Source organism: Molossus molossus, unplaced genomic scaffold (genome assembly GCF_014108415.1).
Source record: "Molossus molossus isolate mMolMol1 unplaced genomic scaffold, mMolMol1.p scaffold_m16_p_1, whole genome shotgun sequence".
Taxonomy (NCBI): Eukaryota; Metazoa; Chordata; class Mammalia; order Chiroptera; family Molossidae; genus Molossus; species Molossus molossus.
This window is the reverse complement of record NW_023425344.1, coordinates 220736864-220758772: the sequence shown is the minus strand read 5'-3', so window position 1 is coordinate 220758772 and position 21909 is coordinate 220736864. Positions and strand designations below refer to the sequence as shown.

The 21909-nt window shown below is 32.8% G+C and overlaps 1 protein-coding gene across 6 annotated transcripts in view; it reads right to left on the bottom strand.

Moving 5' to 3' along the window:
• The window catches only part of GPHN (gephyrin), a 562530-nt gene that overhangs the window by 162434 nt on the left and 378187 nt on the right, over positions 1 to 21909 (bottom strand). For 3 of the 6 annotated variants that reach the window (XM_036267715.1, XM_036267700.1, XM_036267739.1), the window contains one exon: positions 21702 to 21758. The exons of 2 other annotated variants lie outside the window; for them this stretch is intronic. In XM_036267715.1, the coding sequence (XP_036123608.1) occupies positions 21702 to 21758 (57 nt within the window). Of the gene's footprint in view, positions 1 to 19439; positions 19512 to 21701; positions 21759 to 21909 lie in introns of all 6 variants that reach the window. One more of the 6 variants, XM_036267732.1, reaches the window with a different exon arrangement.

Here is a 21909-nt window from a genome sequence, read left to right as displayed (position 1 = left end):
GCTCTAACCGCTGAGTCAAACCGGCCAGGGCCAATTTGTAAAATTCTTAAGTGAGGCCACATTTTACATTTTTGCCTCATTCTCTATATACCTAGTATAGCAATATTTTCTCTGTAGTAGAGATGCTCAAGAAATACTTGGTAATGTTAGAAAAACCCAAGGTACAAACAATCAAGTAGAAAAAACACAATCATGTCAATTTTAATTTTTACATTCACTTAGTACATCAAAATCCGTAACAGCCCTGGCCGAGTGGCTCTGTTGGGTGGAGCATCATCTTGTTCACCAAAAGGTTTTAGGTTTGATTCTGGTTAGGGCACATGCCCAGGATGCAGGATCAATCTCCAGATGGGGTGGGTATGGTAGGCAACGAATCGATGTTTCTCTCTCACATTGACATTTCGCTCTCTTTCCTCTCTCTCTAAAATCAATAAAAACATATCCTCGACGAGGATTTTAAAAAACCATTACAAACTTTCAATCTCAAAGCATGCTTGTTTTTCTCCCCACATTTGGTACTCTGACTTAACTTTAATGTAGAAAGCAAAATGCACAGAGGATAATGAAGACCAAATTCCTTTAAACTGGTACCATTAATACTTTAACAGATTAAAAATTCTGTTTGTTATATTCATAATAGATTTCCCAGGCAGTAGAAATAACCTCTTTTAATTCAGAGTCATACATCTATTTTGCTCTCAGTTATCTCAAAGACCTACATATTATTTACAAGATGCTAATGATACAAAAGGCATTTAATAAGTCAGAAAAATCAGCATTCACTAGGAAGAGGTGTTAGAAATAACACCACACTATAGAAACCTATTGAAATTTAACTATATAGGTATATACCATTGATAGAAATGTCCAATTTATAAACTCATTCAATACTGATTAATGCTGCTGTGAAGAAGTCCTTGCCCCAGATTGCCAGAGTTTCCCTCTCCCTTTACCTTGCGTTATAATGAGTATTCTAAGGAAGATGTCCCATTTGAGTTGTTTAAGGAAGAAAACAGAATGTAAGACCCTGTTGCCATTTAGAATTTGTCAGGGTAAAATGCCTTGAAGCAGGCTGAATTCTATTAGAGTAAAATGTATTTTCTCAAAAAATAAAATTACAGGTAGTACACAGATCTCTATATTAATCCATGCATATCTTTTTAAAAAATTATTATTTTTTTTAATCTTCACCTGAGGACATTTTTGCATTCATTTTCAGATAGAGCAGGAGAAAGGGGGCAGGGGGGAGAGCAACATCGATATGAGAGAGACACATCAAGTGGTTGCCACCCACATGACCCCAACTGGGGCCAGGACAAACTGCAACCGAGGTACATGCCCTTAGCGGGAACCGAACCCGGGTCTCTCTGGTCCACGAGCCGACGCTCTGACCACTGAGCAAAACTGGCCAGGGCCATGCACATCTTTTCGACCCTCAATTCAATAAGATTATAGTGCTATTTCAACTTATTAAGGGTAACGTAAACTTTTGAGTACTAGCCTAGAAATCTGGTTACCATGTATAAAGTTATTTTCATGGTAGAATGCTTTGCCCCACTTACAAGGTTAAGTGCCTGTAGAGTATGACATATAATGGAATTCAAAGACAAAATAATGATGGGATTCAGAACATGCTACACTTAATATGGCACCTTGGCATATTGAATATTTTAAAATGAAGAAGTTTAAGAAAACAGAAGAAGCAAGAAGATCTTTCTGGTTCTCCCTTGCCCTTCTCCCGAGCAGGTCATTAGACCCTAGAGTGAGTGGCGCCCTCCCTACACACTATACATGGAGGAAAGGATCATCCTTATGTCTAAGATCAGGCAGCACTGAGAAGAATCAGAACACACAGGTCTTGCTAAATTCCCCCTGGGTTACTACCCTTAGCTCATACTCTTTCCTATTCTATTTCTCCATGTCTGTCTACTCATCATCAAAATTAACATATAAACACTGAGGCTTAACTATTTCTTTGGGTCTTTATTTCCCTATGAAGGCTCCTGTGCCATGTAAAATTTCTATAAATAAATTCGTATGCTTCTCTCCTGTTAATCTTTGTCAGGTTAACTTTCAGACCCAACCAGAGACCCTAACAGTGTCAAGGAAATATTTTTCCTGCCCTGAAATAACAATCATAATAAAAAGTACTATTCTTATTAGCTATAATTTTCAGTGAGGTGGTGTGTGGTGTGCTAAACAATCGAGACACTAAACAGAAAAGTGATTTTGGAGAAAAAAGACAAGAGAAAACCTGGGGAAGATAGTCAACTGGATGAATGAAAGAAAGATGTTTGTATACATCATATTCAGTATACTTGACCATGATTAGGAAAAAGAAGCAAGCAGGAATGGTACAAATGTTGACATTAAATTAGGTCAAGCTGATAGTGAAGTTGATAACACTTGATTTTTCAGTCAGAGTGTGGCTAATAACCATGTGCAAAAAAAAAAAAAAAATATATATATTTTTATCCTCATCCGAGGACACCTCTTCCATCTTTTGTGCAGACGGGGGGGGGGGGGGGGGGGAGAGAGAGAGAGAGAAACGACGTGAAAGAGACACATCAAGTGGCTGCCATCCGCATGACCCAACCAGGGCCAGGGAAAACTGACCCGGGTCTCTCTGGACCGCAGGCCAATGCTCTAACCACTGAGCCAAACCGGCCAGGGCACAAAAAATATTTACTGCTTGACAAATGTAGCAGATACTGTGTCTGACAGAATTAGTCCAAATTAGTCCAAACTAAACCCAAATTTACCTTTGTACCTTTAATAAAGTTAATATTTATGGAGTACTTACATATATATCAGGTATTATACCAAGCAGTACTAAGCGATTTAATACTTAATGTATCTTAATAAGTTGGTATTATTCCCATTTTATAGAAATATGAAGTGCAGACTAGTTAATTTTTCCAAGATAACAAAATTAGTAAGAGGCAGGGTTGGGTTTCAAATCCAGTGCTGAGACTTAAATGTAGCCCAAACTCAAAATGTTTAAGCAGTATGTTGAAATGATCTTCAGTAAATTTATTTCAATACTGTGAGACAACAAGTAAATATTATAAGTGCTAAAGAATGAACATTTTTAGAATATGGTGAGAAGCTGATTAAACTGGATTTTTTCAGAAAAATAGTTTATTAAAAAAAAAACCCTCTCAAATAAATACATGCCTCACATTCTCAGATCTTAAATTTACATGGTAAGCATGAGGCTATTTAGAGATTTAGTATCAAAAACAAAACAAAACAAAAAACAACAATAAGGAGAATTCCCAAAGAAGAAATTTTAAGTATGGCTTTAAATAACAAATGGCTTGGACTGCTGGCCATGATGGCAGTGTAGGTAAACACGGTTTTGCCTCCTCCCACAACCACATCAAAATTACAACTAAACTACAACACAACCATCATTCAGAACCACCTGAAATCGAGCTGAATGGAAGTCCTACAACTTTGAAATTAAAGCAGCAGCTACATCAAGACTGGTTTCTGCCTTAGGTACCTATCTCAAAGGAGGGAGAGATTACTAGTTGCCTACCAAATACCCCCTCTCATCTTCTTTAGCAAGACAACATGCTGCCGGAAATATATTTCTTAGCCTTCTCTGCAGCTTGGTGTGGCCAGACGACCACTTAGAGTCAATGACTGCAAGTGTGTTGTGTGCGACCTGAGGCAAAGCTCCTCAAGAGTAAAGGGGAAAGCCTTTCTCTCTTCCTTCTTTTCTGCTGTTGAGAAGGAAAAAGCTGAGCTCTGGGAGTCACTTTGGACCATTTCCATCTTGAGGATGAAGCCAACTTGGCAGAAGAAACAAAAAGGAGCCTGGAGTCTTTATGATGTCACAAAGCCATCACACCAGCCCTGGCTGCCTACTTCTGACCTCTTCAATGTGTGAGAATAAATAACCACTAGACTCAGACCTCTGGCGCCTCTCTGGATCTACAAGGCCCAAAGCTGGATGTTAAACCACGGCCAATGCACCAGGTAAATGCCATGCTGCTGAGGAATCTTTGGGGTGCACATCCAGCCTTTCCCTGGAAGACATCTTTGTGTACTGGCAAGAACCAAGAAAATGTCCATCATTTCAAATGTTCATTATAGCTGTTCTTATGGGTCTGTTGTATGAATTAAAATAAGTGAGCGCTTTTGAAAAGAAAAACAAAAAAACAAATGGCTTCATGAAGTACTGAACTACTTAAAAGCAGAGAAAGAATTACTGTATGTGTCTCAACTCTGGGAGAGAATCAAGCCCAATGTATTATACCTCCATTGTATGTAATAAATTAGATTCTTCTTTATGAATCTAGAACGGCACTACCTTCATAGGAGTTTGAGAAAACAGCCACACAAGTCACTTGTTTGGGGTTTAGATGAGGAATCCTGGTTAAGAAAAGAAGCATTTTGAAAGGGGGAAAAAGGTGACCAGAGAAACCTGACACTTATATTTGCTGAAGGCCAGGCTATACATTTCATTGTACAAATGCACATTTGTATGAACAAGCAAAAGAAAATTTACATTACTGGTAGTCACAAAGATACTTTTCTGAATCTTTAAATTAGACCAGGTTTGGTGATAAATCAAACCTGCTTATAAATCTATGGGCATGAAACACAGTAGGATATGACCATAAGCTGCTTAGTATTCCTGCTCTATAATTTACAGAAAGCTGTGCAAACATACACATACTACCGTACAGAAGAGACAAGTGAGTTAAGAAAGAAGAGAAATGGAGACAAAATGTTGGCCTGTGGTGTATAAGGGCACAGGAAGAAAAAGGAACGATGGGCATCAGCCCAGTAAGGAGTAAAACTCACTTTGATATCTATTTTCCTCACTGTTGAATAGAGAGCAATAATATATTTTAAAAAAAGCCACTGGAAATTATTATGTTGATCCTTCCCAGTATTTAAATTGCCTCCCAGTATTCCCTTTGTGTCTTACTAATAGAGAAGCTTTGATGAAAGGTCTGTATACAACTTATTTATCAATCAATAACACCAGGTTCAGACTTCAATGCTGTTGAAAGCTAACTAAGAAATACTTCCTACTGGCGTAACAAATGAACTTGTTTTATTTTTCTTGTTTGTGTACCAATTCTGATTCCCATATGAATTTCCATCTGAATTTATAAAAGCATGATTTTTCATAGACCTTTAGTCTCCAATGTTTTTCAAACAGGACGTCAATGCGGCTGATGGGGGTCACAGAGAAGAAAGCTCCACTACTCTAGGTAAGCTTCAGGTTTCAACAATAGGGTGAGAAAGTCAATTCTACTGTTTGAGACTCCCTTCTCTCCTATTATATCCACGGTCAATAAGGAATTAGAATTGTAGAGACTGGAATAAGTGTTTCACATTAATAAAGCCCACACTCAAGAAAAACTGGGCCAGCTACCCATTAATTATTTATTTAAAAAAAAAAAAGGAATATCAGAATATACTGTAGAAATAGTCAGACAATGGAGAATTAAAATGTTTTAGAAGCACTGACCTAGATCAGTGATTTTCAACCTTTTTCATCTCATGGCAAATAAAAACTAATTACTAAAATTTTGCGGCACACCAAAAATATATTTTTTGCCAATCTGATAAAAAAATAGGTATAATTTTTACTCATTCACACTGGACTGCTATTGTTGTGTTGACTGTTGTCATTTTTGTTTTCATTTGCCAATCTAAGGGAAAATATGTCACTGTCCCTGACTGGTTAGGTATTGCATTTTGTAAAATTCTTGCAGAATACCAGTGTACCTCTTTGCGGCACACTGGTGGAAAATCGCTGACCTAGATTAATATATGCATCAGGGAATTAAAAAAATGCAGGCAGATCTTAGTAATATTTGACACATATAGAATGGGATATTTGAGACTGGGTTTGAACTCATGATCTGGTTAATATGTGTTTATTAAATGCTTACTGTGTGCTAGATGGGGAAGGGAGTTAAAACCCAAAAGAAGCTAAGCCAATGTCTCTCTAATCAACCAAGTTTCACATCTAATAACAGAGCGAATACTATTATATAGTAATTAGAAAATAATTAAATGTCATTCAGTTAATCATTCATTTAACCCACACTTACTGAACCTACTCTTTGCCCCAAACTGATCTAATTTTTGGTTTAAAAAAAGCAGCCTCTTTTTTTTTTTTTTTTTTTTAAAGCAGTCTCCAGGAGCTCACAATACAATAGAGAAAGACAGTTAAGTAAATATCAATGAAAACACATCATGGTAAGTGCTATAACAGAAGTTAGTACAAACTGGAATTGGGGATATGTAAAAGATATTCCTGATTCTGATGGGAGTGGAGGTTTGGGGGAAAATACCAGGAAAGGCTTCTTGGAGCTGGGATGTATGAGCAGAGTATTAAGGGACAATTATATTTACTTAGGTGAAGAAAACGCAGGAAATTCACAGAAAAAAGGCAAGTGCAATTCATAGATATTAGGGACCCTAGCAACTGGGAAATGACAATAAGTATAGCTGAAGCTAACTTTGATAGGGAGTGGTAAGAGAAGTAGTTGATGAGGTAGGTAGGGACTAATTCCTAAGGGTTATAGAGAGCCACTCAAAGATTTTGAGGAGAATGGCATGATTACATCAATATTTTAATAATTTCATTCTGATAAGCAATGTAAAGATGGATTAAAATATTTATGAGATAAATTATGAGGGTAGAGAAACTAGTCTGGAGATTAGTAATCCAGGTGAGAAATTCAACTAAATCACTGAAAGCAGTTCTGGAGAGAAGGACATAGATTTTAGACATATAAGAGGCAAAATCCATAGGACTTAGGTCATGAGGGATATAACTCCTAGGCTTCCTGTCTGAATATCTGGGTATTGTCATATATTGTCAAAGTGGATGAAGAAACAAATTTGGGGGCTGAGTTATGTTCAAGGTGCTTATAACTCTGGAGAGAGATGTGAGCTATGGATAGGAACTGATGTCAAGGTAGTTACTATATAGTAATATAATGGTAATATACATGTAGTTCCCTGACCAAAGTAAGTGCTCTATAAGTAGAATAATGACTATGGATGGAGATGATCACAATAATAGCAGTGGCTGATTTTGAGATCTACCCAGAAGTATATGGAACATTGCTATCCAACAGAACTTTTTGTGATAATGAAAATATTCTATATCTGGTACTTTCAGTACTAAAATCAGGACTAAATTCTGGACAAACTGGGAGGAGCTGGTCACTAAAAAATAATGTTAGATAAAAAGTGGCTAGTTAAAATATAAACAGAGAGGTATTTATTCTTGATACAACAACTCAGACGTAGGCCATTATAGCAATTTTTTGATTGAAAAGTGGAAAGGAACTAAAGAAGCCTTGAGAAGATTATTCCGACATAAGAGAAAAGTAGGACTATAAAAAGGGAATCCAATTACTTAGCTACTCTTGTAATACAAGCCTATGGTTATTAGGGCTTTAAATATCCAAGTTAGAGAAAAAAAAGAAACTTATTTATTTAATGTTTACTATGTCCCAGGTACTCTATTAAATTTTGTATAAATTATCTATCAATTCTCCTTGAAATCCAGATGTTAGAAAAGTTGATTGATTGATTTGTTTAAGCACTCACTCACTCATCATTTCCCAAGTATTTTTTGAGTTCCTCCTAGAAGATATCCCAAGTTCATTACTTATCTTACCAAAGCCAGGGTTTGAAAGTAGCTCTTACCACCAAGTTCATTGTATGTATTAGAAGTAAGAATTAAAAGGAGATTATTCAAAGGAAGAAATAACAACAACAAAAAAAAAGACAAAATTTAATAACACACTGTCAGAGATGAAAAATAAAGAAGAATAAAAAACTGAAGATTTCTATGCTGGGAAACGTTAAGAACATGATAAAGAGAAGTGAATTAGACAGTGGAGTTGGATATACTGAGTATGAGATAACAAAAGACATTCAAAGAGCAGCTGCAAGTATAAGTATGAACGCAAGCAAGATATGTCATTTTTGTGCAATACCATAATGTGCCAACATTTATTTGGACTCTAACTATATTTCTAATTAATCTACTTCATTTATAAAATGATAACATCATGATGATAAGCTAATTTGTATTTATATAAAGCTGGATTTCCATATAAGTATTTTATAGACCCTGTTCATTTCTATTTCCACTTATCTGGATGTTAGGTATGTATTTAATTTTCTTATTTTGTAGCAAACAATTTATACACACCAATTTGTTTTTAAACATTCAAAAGTGAGGAAGGGGTCAAGAAATTTTGCTAGCAGCAGCTGTAGTATTTTAAAAATATACTATTTCTAAGACATTTCTTTAAACTATCTCCAAATCCCAAACTATTACATACAATCAGCATGAAACCTGTACACATAAAGTGGAAGACTGAAACATTACAGAAAACATATTGAAATAAATAGTAAATCAATTATTAAAGACTTTCTCCGTGAGATTTTATATAATAGAAAATCTTAGGTGATTATCTGACAGTGTAGAATATTCGTTTCATGAATCTTTATTAGTTTCTTCTAGTTTAAACAGTTTGTGTCCTATTGATTGATGTTTTAAAAATGGCCCTATCCTTTCTTTTTAAACAGGAATGCTATAGTGTTTACAGTCCAGTTTTCTTCCTTCCTTCTTTACTTCTTCCCTAGAATATATAGATCTATTATTTGTAATGCAAATTAAACTTCCATTTGCAGAAGCTCCAAACTGTCAGTCAGTTGAGGTTTGTTTAGATCAGAGTGGATGTTCTAAAAGTGTGTTAAGAGTTCAAAAGGCAACTGTTTTGCATGTTACAACTTAAAAATGCCACCTTTTATTTAGGTAGCTAAGTTCTTAAGCACTAAATAAAAATATAATTAAGTTTCTGTCTTTGTCCACTCAACAGAAAAAAATTTAGCTTCATTATTTAAAATTATCTAAATCAACCTTGCTACTAAGAAATCTAAGAAATTAAAGACAGGTTTTAAAAAGTCCAATGTTTATTAATTTTTTTTGGTCGAGACACTGTTACAAATCATGAAAGATTTATATATAGTGTACGTTTCACTTTGCAAATGTAGGGGTGGGAAAAAGTAAGTTTACAGTTGTAATACAAATAATCAATAATTAATAAATAATAATACAAGAATAAACTGTTTTGTGTACTTCCTACTCTAAACCTACTTTTGCCCACCCCTGCATGTCAGAAAAGAGCACTGTTTCTACCAGAAGATAGTACTAATTTTGGCTCTTGTTTAAGCTAAGAAAATTCTGAAACAATTTTTTCAATATTGTAAAAAATGAACACTGCTGGAAAATAGTTGAAGGTTAGTTAAAAATTTGGAAGATGAGTTCTTCCCTTTTTTTCACGTGGCTTGAAGGGATGCACAATAGTGTACAACTGGAGATACTAATCTCATTATATTCATGATCTTTATATTCATTCTAAATGTGAAGCCAATTCCACAAATAAATAGCTAGCAGATTATAGTTATATTTAAATAAGGCACAGTAGGTACTCAATAAATTTATGTTGAATGACTTAAGTACAAAATAATACGAATAATAAATTAAACAAAGGAATGTCTTTCTAACATTTCCTTGAATTAAAGTTTTCTATCTTATAGATACATCCATATCCTCTCCTATAATAATACCCCAACTTATATAATCAACCAGGTGAACACATACTGTAAAAATATAAGACTACTCCATGACATTTAGAGAGCTGATGACTTTTAATAGCTCCTGAACAGTAGAAACCATGGTATTTAAGAAAAAGTTTTTTGCCACTCAGCAGCTTTTAAAATTTTGGGCAACATATCTAACCTCTTTGAGTGTTAGCTTACTCATCTGTAAAATGAGGATGATGATAATATCTTTTCCAAACAGAGCTGTAGTGGAGATTAATTAAGATAAAGTAAATGAGATGTCAAATACCGAGCTTGTCACATAGTAAGAGAACTGTATTTTTTACAAAGGAGCCATCGATGACATGAAGTAACATTTACTGAGCAGGATTATCCAGGTAAGGTTAGAAATTATCCTGTTCTTGTACACTCATGGATGTATTTAATTTTGAATAAGGCTTATTATGTTTTGGTTTTATGAATGCCACAGAAGACAGTGACATACAATTGGTAAAGCAGTAGGGTTTGGAGAATTTATTTCTACAGTAGTGGAGTTAAATGAAGATGATGTAAATGTGAGGGAAAGAAGAGATTGAGTCATGAAGGTTTGGCAACCTCCATAGTGATGCTATAAAATACATAATGTACTTTATCAACAGTTCCATCAAGAGGCTTTCATATGAAAAACCTGAGGACATTCCCTAAACTAATAATAATTTAGGCTTATAGTCTAACATTTTGTGAAACAATCATTTATCAATTTAAGATGAAATAGAAAACAATTATAAAAGTTTATTTCTGTCTAGATGATTATCATGAATATTAGATTCCATAAGGAGTTCTTCATGGTATTGGTCTTTATAGCATTCTAAATTAAACAGAATACCACCTATGAATTCCACAGATATGTGGCACCAAATGAAATACAGAAACCCTATCACAAGTGACAAAAAGAGAAACACTTCATGACAAATAAATAAAGCTCATATGTCACAGTGAAAGAAACAAACCCAGATAAAGCCAGAGTTCACTTAAGAGTTGAGTGCTATGGAGCAAATGCCACAGCATACACAATCCTGTCCCCCTGAAGCCAGCTCCACATTCCATTCCAACCCGAGAGCCCTCCTGCACACATGCTGTCACAGAGACAGTAATACCCTGATGGATGCTGTAGGCTGTGATTGGAGATGATGCCAATGGTAGACTTCTTACACACTCTCATGGGAAATGGAGAATTGCCTGGATGAAGTGGCAGAAAGAAATGTGTTATATATTTTTTACATTGGGAACCATAATCCTGGGAAATTAAGAAAAGACCTATGAAAAAATGTGATGAGATGATATCAATCTTCTCTTTCAAAAGTCTTTGCTGATATCGCAAGTAATTAATTTTTCCTTCATTACTTTGCTTCTCCCTACAAATATATATTTCAAGAAGAAGTTAATTATCCCCCAAATCAGTTTTAAGAGAGAAAAGTCTGTAACAGCTGTAACTTGCAAAAGAAAAAATTAAAGAAGATGGCTGTAATTCTACCAACTCAATAAATTAAACGTTGTGAGGCTATGGGTTTAGTTATACTATTCCTTCAAGGCTTTTTCTTAAATTTTAAAGTTAAAAGATGACATTCCACCGGTAGTCTGCATATATTACCAGATATTTTTAACATAATGTTACGAGATAATATTTCTGTGGTCAGAATTAAGCTCACAATATTGGCCTGCACATTGTAGCTATAGCCATAGTGGCCTGCACAAAGTAATATGTGTAGAAATGTTATGTCTCTAAAGTACAAAGTAAGATCTTAAAATTTATAGGCTATTAAAGTCCTTTTATTTACTAGTCATACTCTCTTCCCTTTTAGCTGCTTAACAGTGCCCTAGCTTTGAAAAGAATATTCAAAGTCTATTAATAATATTTTAATAAATCTGGCATATAAAAACAGAAAACCCATTTATGCTATGGTTTAACACAGTAAGAATGAGAAATGAAACCCCCAAAAAGGCAAAGAACATAAAGGTCAAATTTTATGTAAAATATTTTGTTAAAAGAACATGACTCTCATGAGGATAAGCTCTTCTAGCTCATAAAAACTTTATAAAAATACAAGTATCCTGAGTAACCTAATTAGTTTTTTTAAAGGGAGCAAATCTTCTGTTTTACATAAAAATAGAGGAACCATATTAACTTTTCATTTAATAATCAGTTTTGCATGTTCTCCTGTTTCTATGGTTAATGAGACAGAGTTGTCACTAATGTAATGTAAACCTTCAACTACAAGACAGAGACGTATACAGGTCTGCAAATTGGAATCTTTGTTTTTAGCCAATACGAGTTTAATAACAAATTATTTGGTTCAAAGGAATCTTTATGTAATTAAGGTAGTGGTCATAATCAAGTAGGCTATTTGGGCTTTAACCATTTCAATGTGATACAGTGATTGCCAGAAAAAAAGTTACTCAGAAACAGTGCAGTATAAAAATATAGAAATTTTCCCCAAAACAGCTGACTTCTCCCCTTTCAGCCAAATGTGAAGTGCAAGGCAAAATAAATTAAGGCAAAAGGAAAATAAAATAAGAAAAATGGTGAGGGCGAGCATGTTATTGACCATGTAATAAAACACGTGCAAAGTATACCTCAGATACACTATAGGTAGATGAGCACGAGGGAAGCCGAGCCTGGTTTTGCAGTGGGGAAAAGAAAACACTGTTAAAGAGGAAATTATAACATAGTAAGGGTCTCAGAAGTTTAGATGGCTCCATCACCAACACATTTGCCAGATAATAAAACAGCCTTATAAGAAGACACTTGAGTTTGGATTCTCAAGGTTCAAACTATTTGAGGAAAACCTTGTGATTAAAAAAATACCTGGCTTATAAAAAACAAAACAAAAAACATGACGAAGATGACTCCTTCTGGTCAGAATCTGGTATAATCTTGAACAGGTGCTCATTTAAGGTTAACAGGAAAGCACTTTTTCCTATGGTACCACATTGACCTTAACTGGCTTAACACTAGCAAACTACATGTGACATTATTTATAGGAAGACTCTACTGTACATCTTCCTATTATTCTTTATAAAGGGCACTAAAGCCAGATCAGTATTCTAATCCAGATTTCCGGTTCCTACTATTCTATTCTCAGTGTTACTGAATATCCCTCTATCTGTCTGTCTGTCTATCTGTCTATCTATCTATCTATCTATCTATCTATCTATCTATCTATCTATCAATCTATCTATCTCTATCAATAGCAATACTAAAAAATATATAAAAATTAAACATAAACTCTTTTCCAGGCCTATCTTTTATCAGAATGTTTCAATGATTTTTTTAAAACAACTATTTTATATTTAAAACCATGTTTAATTGTCATGCCTTTGAACTGATAATTTTATGGACTGTTTTTTCTTTCAAGGTTATCATGCTGCCATACTCAATTCTGTGGCTTCTTCTTTTATTAGGTTGTTAAAATGGAATGTGAGGTAAATTCTCAAGTATGCATTCTCTAGTTATAAAATTCTCCATGAAGTTCCAAAATACAAAGTTAGGGTGGGAAAAGGAAAGTATAGGAAATGTCAAAATGAAAGAATCAAACGCCCTTACTATTTGATTTCTTCTTTAACTGTATTATAGAACCCAGCACAGTTAAATGTAGTAGGCGCTCAATAAATGTTTATTGAATAAATGAATATACAAATTCTTTTGGTCTATCCTTAAAAAAAAACCCAACTGAACCTTGTGTAATACTATTCAGAAGGTTTTACACTTACCCTTACAAAGATTTGTGATAAAATGTATGACTACCACTTAATGGGTTACTTTGAAGTAGTTTCTAAAATTCTACTTCAATTCTATCCATATTAAGAAATATACTCTAGGGTGGTGAACACAATATACAGATGATGTATTATACAATTGTACACCTGAAACCTATATAATTTTTATTAACCAATATCACCCTAATAAATTCAATAAAAAAGAAATTATACTTTTCTAACCATATACACATCTGATTATCTTTAGCAAGACACCAGTTCTAAGAAAACCTTGCTCTGCATGTTTGTTCTGTTTCTATAACTATATCCATAAAACTAAAAAAAACTTTATCTTGACTCCCCCCCCCCCCCCCGTTCTCCATTTTCTATTACTAGGAAAGTTTACTTGTCAAGATGTTTTATTAGTACCTTATTTTTATATCAAAGTTCTGAAAACAGCAATTCTGAAGCAAGCATTAAACACCTCACAGATATGTAATTTTCATTCCAAATGATGTCAGAGGCTATTGTAGATGATTTTATAAGTACTGGATGATAATTTTTTAGTTTAAAGCACAAGCTAAATTTTTGTTATTTTTCAGTAGAACTGAAATGTCAGAATTGTATTAACTTTACGGGTTAAAGAAATTCTAACAAAGTAAAAGGTAGCAAAATTAGCCTGTTTCCCAAAGAGATAACTCTCAAATTGATTTACTGCCATCTTTATCATTATTGTAGTCTGGTCATATTATAAGACATCATCTATCAAGGTACTCAGAATGTTACATAATTATTATAAATTAAATGCATATTATTAATATGAATAAATGTCAATAGGTCAAAAAAAGGAAGACTTAAAAGGTTCAAATAATGTTCTACATACAAAACTCCAAAGACATAAACATTTGCCTAAAGAAAGTAGAGTACACAAACTGATGTTTACTCATTTAAAAGCTATTGAATGTTTATTTACTTAAGGACTAATGTTTCAGCTGTTTTTCTTCACCTCAAAAAATGTTGGCTGATTCAATTTAGATACCTTTAGATTTTTAAGTGCTGTATATTAAGATATGATGTATTACTTGTTCCCATCAGAGTGTCTTTTCCATTTGTATGACATTTCTTACAAAAGGTATGGTTTTAGGTGAGGCCAAATAGGATATTCAGTAGAAATTAAAAGTTGATCATGGTCTTCTGGGGAAATTATTAAGAGGTAATGAAGTAACAAAATAAATGCAATGTATACTGCAAAAATACTTTAAAAACACATTTTTAAAAAAGTTTAAGAGAGCAAGAATGAAATTTATCTTAATACATTAAGGGGTCCCCCCCCAAATAATTTATAATCAATACTGTTTTCTACATAATAGGTCAACATTTAAATTTGACATTAGGTTTAATGTAAATTCCATAGTAAGTTTTACTGTGTGTGTGTAAAGGAAGAGTAGTTAGGGAAAAAAACACACACAACATAAAAAGGAAGATTAAAAATGTAAATTTAGATTTCAGAGGATCAACTCTTAATCTGAATCCATCCCTAGAAAAATGAGCAGCTCTCCTTTTCTCAGCTTTAAAATGAAGATAATTTGACACAGTCTGTACTATAATAATTTCTTTGTCAATGACATACTAACCAGTTACAGTTCTCAGCAAATGTTTTCTGTAAACATACAGATATTAAATATTTTAGGTTTTGCATGCCATATGATCTTTGTCGCCATTGTTTAGCTCTGCTGTTGTAGTGCAAAAATAACCACAGATTATATGAAATAAATGAGTGTGGCTGTGTTTCAATAAAACTTTATTTTTGAACATTGAAATTTGAATTTCATTTAAAAATACAAAAACCATCCCTAGATTGTGGGCCCACAAAAGGGAAACAGAATTTGGCCCAAGGGCTGTAGTTTGCTGACTCCTGAGTTATAGCATTAATTAGATAAATATAAAAGTGCAAAAAAACCCAAAGACATTTAAAAAAATAAGAGTTAATTCAGAACTAAGAATGAAATGAAAATACTGATCTTAAAAGATCTATAAAACCACAACCATCTAATTCATTATTTATATTAGCCCTACTTCATACCAGTCTTATTTTGGCATTCATGATATTGTTAAACAATTAAAAATCATTATTCAAAGACATTACTTTCTGACATGATTCAGCTACTTTTCTTAAACTTATTAAAATACATGTTATCTTATTTTAAGTGATAATTCCTCCCTTAACTTTTTTCACTTCAAATAATACCAACTTTTATTCATGATAGCATAACAAGTACTTATAATTATCATATTCTTTCTACTTCATCACCTTTCTTTTTAGTTCACTTTGTGCCAATAATCTGTCTTCATAAGTCATTTTCCCTTTTATTGTTTGTAAAAGCCTTTAAAAATTAACACATTTTATTATCTATATATATTTGTAGCTGAATATAAATTTGTTATCATATTATATAAACTGAGTAAAAATACAAAATTTGTGGCTTTGAGGTATTTTTACTCCTCTCCTTGCTTTCCTTTTTACTTGTCATTATTTCATGACCATTTATGTAACTTTTCTTTTAAATATTTTAATATTCAAGCTTTCGAGGATCCCAATTTTTAAAATTAACTTCAATTTTGTAAATTTACCTTGATTTACATTATTTAAACAAAGTGTTAACTTGCCTTTTCTTAAATGTTTTCCAATTTTCAACACAGTCTGCAGTTTTCTTCAATTTTGTATATTACTTTTAACATTCTTCTTACTAGATTTATGCATTTGATCAAATGAAAAATTAATTTTATTTTATTCTTGTCATTATTCTCAACACATTATCCGTATAAGAATTTGCAGTAACTTTTGTAGTCATCAAATTAAGCTAACTCTGCTTAGGTACAAAATGATAATTTTATTATTATTAAAATTACTAAAAACCCACCAGGGGCTCAGAATACTTAGCTTTGTACAATGTACAGAAAAAGATGATAAATTCTTAATTTAGAAATAAAAATTTAACACATCCAACTTTTTGCTATAGAGGAGTGAAGGTAGGATTAAGATGTATATAAATAAAATTTAATAGTAAAAAATTACATTTTAACAGAACACTATATTTTATATCACTGATTCTCCATAATAATTAAGAGTACAAGGTTCTTTTCTCTCTAAAAAGCAAAATATTGTGTAGACGTTACTAATATATTGTGTAGACGTTACAATGATTTAAAAAAGTCCTTATCCCAAACTTTTAAATGATGTTGCACCTTCTACAACTATTACATAAAATATTTAAGGGGCAACGTGGTTCATAATCTTTCCTCTCTTTGAAATAGTTAGCAATGTTTCAGTTAATGAAAAGGCACCCATAGATTTGTTCTTGTGTGTGAACACCTACAATTAATTTGTGCAAAACTGAATGGTCACTATCTGCCAATTTACCTCATTTTAGAAACAAAATCTGTTTATATAGCCTATGGTTCCGAGGATAACTTTATTTTCCTTCTAAATTACCTTTTTTAATATACAAGGCATACTTTAAGGCATGCTGGGGTAATAGGAATTAAAGGTGAGGAAGAGAAAGTGAACATCCAGCTAAGCATTTGATTTTCATCTTTTCTTAGCTGAACTCTCTAGAGAAGATACAATTTGCCTTTTGATATTTTTTTTCTCCATACTTTTCCAGTTAACAGAAATTTTAGAATGATATGCGTCTAGTCAATATTTTCAGAACAAACAGGCAATAAGAACAAAGTGTGACCCCACAAAAGGAAACAAAAGAAGATACTGAGATTAGTCATTGTGCACTATTCTATGCAGTGAATATAGGTGTTGAAAAAAAGAAATTAAAAAATAGCATGAGATAAACTAATTTGCAAAACACAGAACTTTATTTTATCCCTAATCTAACATTAACTCCCCACCAAACCGATCTGAGCAAGACTCAATTTTCTAGTGTTGGTTTGATTGAGAGAAAAATAATATCAACTCTCATGATTGGTTAGGGAAGAGTATGACACTAAATACATTAATTAATATAATCAGAATATTTTTAGTGGTTTCTAGAATAACATCCAAGTGTGGTTAGACTGATTTAGACATACACTTCATGCTAATCTTTTTTTCTAAATAGTGGAATAGATTCTGAGGGTGATTACAGATGATCTTTTAAATTCTAGAAGAATATAAATAGAAAAGAAGGACAGGCTCAAAAGAAAAGTAAAAAAATGAGACACTTGTTACACTTTCCTTCTCTCTTTAGCTATTAGAATTTAGTTACAGATATTAGTAAAAAAAACTTTGGACTTCAGTAATCAAAAATTTAATACAGAGATATACATGTATGGTATATAATTAAAATCAAGATGAGAAACCAGAGAATTATCATATCACTTATTTTTCATTCTAACCTTGATAACAAAACTATTATAGAAATATAAATTATATGTATAACAATAATCTTGGGAGAAGTAAATCAGGGCTAGGATTCATAGGAACATTTTAAAAAGCCCTAGGAATGGGAAGTCAGGGCTAAATAAAGCCAGAATTATTTATAGTAAACCCTAGATTTTGCACACCTCGATGTAATGGCTTTGTATTTAATGGACAAAATTCCTGGTCCATATGTCATATGTGAAAATTAACATCCCTTTATTTTAAAATGCTTTTAACCAAGATTTGCTTATAATTAACTTTTTTTGTTATTAATTCAGTTGTTTTAAATAAATTTTAGTGAATAGGGCATATGTTGGGAAAAAACACTGCACTAATTTGACAACATAATTATTACATATCTACAGCTATAGTCTACATATTTAAATAAAAGAGTCATGGCTTATAAACAATGTTGGTGAATGATTAGCACGTGATCACCGCATCGCACATGGTAATTGGTTCTGTTGTCATGTGGCTTGACTTTCTGCAGTAGTTTTAATGAGTGCAGTCTGATGTTCCCACCTGTGCTAAGCCACACCCTAGCCGTGTGCTTTTGTTTACTAGCGGTGACTGGTGAGAGCATGCATTTACTAGACCTATTCAGTATAAACTTAAAATTACAGTAATACATATAGAAAATGTTTCTGTGAAATTAAACTTTTCATATATACTTAATTTTAATTACATAAAGGTGTCTGCATAAAAACAGGTAAACTAATTTTTCAATTTTTTAACATACGCATTCCTACTTTATTTAATGGACTTTTCAGCTTTCATGGATACCCCCTCAACATAATTAGTTCATTATATCGAGTTTTTACTGTACTATAATAATTTAGCTTTTCTTCTGCCATATTTATGTCATATACCATTTTAGGCATTTACTTCCATTTATCTTGAAAAGATGTATTCAGTAGAAGAGCCAAGTATTCTGAGTCAGAAAACCTGGTCACAAAAATACTATTTTTTCCTATGGTTATATATGATATATGTACAGTATTAAGTGGCTGGCTATAAGGTATTGTTCTCCTTCAAAGTGTTATCATGAGTATATTAACCTTTATCTCAAGTATTTTTAAGATGTTACATGATGGTGTTCCTGGTAAAGATGGTTATTTTATTTTTTAACAAAAATATCTCACAGAATCTGAGTTGAGAAAAGCCTATTGCAGTAATTCAGAAAAAAAAGTCTACTTGCCAGAATACCTATGATAACACTCTAACATCAATCATTTTCCTTGACAACTGGAATTGGATGATAAAGGCTCTATCACATGGATCCAGCCCATAATGTATAATCCTGTTGACACAGTCAACAGGGGACAGAAGACACTGTTTGTAGAAAAGCTCCAAATGAAGTCTCATGACAAGATCCTCAGAAAATTATATAATTGTATAAGAAACACAGATTTTACAAAGAAAGTTTTTATTTTGTAACAAAGCCAGAATGTTATTAAATCAACCTCAATGTTAGTGTGGCTTAAGGGTCCTCTGCTCTGCCAATTTAAACTTTATTTAATAAATATGAGCATAAAGCTGCAGCTAGGAAAGAGGGAGTAAAGAGACAGAAAGTAAAAAAGATGAAGATGAGAGGACAAACCAATCAGATTTCGAATTACCAGTCAGCAGAAGTTTAGGAAAAAAAAATCACGGAGTGAAATCGTACATTTACTCTGAGAGAGTATCCTTTCACATTGCCTTCTAGGTGATCTCTGAGCTCATCCAGCTTTCGATGGAGCTACATGTAAACATCAGAAAATGAATTGAAAGAGCAACTTGTTCTCTTTTTTCAATTTTCCTTTGAAAAATAAGATCATAGCATTATACATTTCTCACTGCCTTTGACAAACATTTCAACATATCAAAGATCTTTGTATAACACAAGAATGCATGCTCAATAAACCCGTGACTAGGAAGCCAACATTTTATTTTAATGACTGCATCTTGTCTCCCCAAAGCATTACAGAAAATGAGTACTGTAACTATGAGTACTGTAACTGTCCTTATAATCCCCTAGAGGTTCACTTAAAATTTTTCTATTTGATAGAAATATGGAATAAATATATTTAAAAATTATGAAATTTGCCTTTCTTCCCCAAACATACTTTTTGATTTAAGGTTGCATCCACATTAAAGTAAGCTGACTGAACCCTAAAATGTATCTTTTGTTTTTATACCTAATGTGTGTATATACATAATCCTACTGTATATACACTTAAAAACAATAAAGATACCATTATAACTTGAAGTTCTATACACCCAAAAGCTGAATGTAGAGATAATTAAACACACACACACTCACACACACAATCCAGTTTATAGCAGACGGTGCTGCAGTTATGGATGCCATTTGATCTTGATTTCACTATTAGTAAATTCCAAAAATTTATGTTGCTCTGCACCTTTTTACTTGAGTCTGAGTCATAATTAACAGTGTAAATAATTATGGATTTACCTTTCCGTAAAAACAAAGGTAAAATATGATACCTCACAGTAGACAGTGAGGAATGCTAGTGATATATCATCACTATACATAAACTCACATACTTCTGACTGAATAATTTTAACTTGCCTCATTTTTGGAATAGGAATTTAATCAATACTTCCTATCCTCTCTTATTATCCTTAGTGAAATAACATTTTATCTCTTATTACCCTTAGTGAAATAACATTTTAAAAATGCTACCCAGTATATAGCAGTGCTAGAGAACAGAGAGGATGGCTTGTCTGGAATAAAGGACACAAACATACAGACACGCCTTCATCCATGTGCAATCACATGCGTAGCACACACACAAATAAATAAACAGACACAAAAAAAGTAAAATTAAGGCAGAAGAGGCAAGGAGAGGAAAGAGTGCAGAAATTAGTGCTTCATAAATTGTTAAATGGAAATAAATTGAAGGTATGTAAATTTTGAAATGACTTAATATTAGGCCTTAAGGTAGTTATTGAATTTTGGGACATCCCAGTGTAGTGAATTATCTGTCATTCTGATTAACAATTACTACTGTTGTAAGAACAATGGAATTGAGATATAAGAAATAATTAATTTTGAGGGAGATTCCTCTGTATATTTTAAAAATTCAAATTTTTATCTTGCATTTATGGTGGCAGCATTAAAGTTATCAATGTAACTTTTAACTGTCTATTTCTTAAGAGTGGTAACTTGTTTACCTTTTCATTGTGATTAAATGTTAAGAGTATCAAGTACCCAAGATATTTAACAGCTAGTAAATGGGACCATCAGATCAGAAAGATTTAAGTTATATATTAGCAGATCACACACAGAAATGAGCAAACATTAGATATATGTTTCTGTTGATTGTGATATCAATATTTTAACTTAAAAAATAAAATAAAGGGGATTAAGAGTGCTTAAATACTGCTAACTATATGTGAGCCCATTATACGAGCATCATATAACATTTCTACTTCATAAGAATTTTATATACACATAAAATATATGTTATTAATTCATAATAATTATTTTTCTGGAATAAACTATAAATGGTAATAACACTAAAATAATATTTACTTTCTTTTTACAGAAAATGTAAAAAGGAAATATATTGAAAATAAATATTAGTTCTCTGTGTAACAGGAACTTAACACATTGTGACATCAGTCAGAGGAACGGTTTACTCTAGAACCCCAAATTATAGGCACCTGTAATGAGGCAGTTGCCCTTTTTCTTGTTTGTGGTGCCATTCAAAGCTAGTTATTTGGCAGCTTGCCTTCAGCTGGTTGCTCTATGTGTAGCTGAAACAAACAAAAAATATGACCCAACAGCCAATAAAAATATTAAAATAAAAAAAATGGGATGGTGAAAAATGGAAAAAGCCCCCTTCCTCCCACCACCCTCCAAAAAGGAAGAAGTGTAGGCTATAGACAAAATCTTGCCAAAAAATGTTAGAAACATATTTACTTTGAGGGATCCAACTCTACTAGCAACTCCTTTGCTTTCATCCGGCCGTCTAATTTGCTACAATGAAGGAAGATGGGTAAAAAAGACAGAATAAAGAAAAAGTGAACTTAAAAATTTTTCTACGCATTAGTAAGTAATACATGCAAAAACATCAATTGACTCTTTGAGGTACCTCTTAGGAGGTCAAGGAGTTAACTAACCCAGAGGC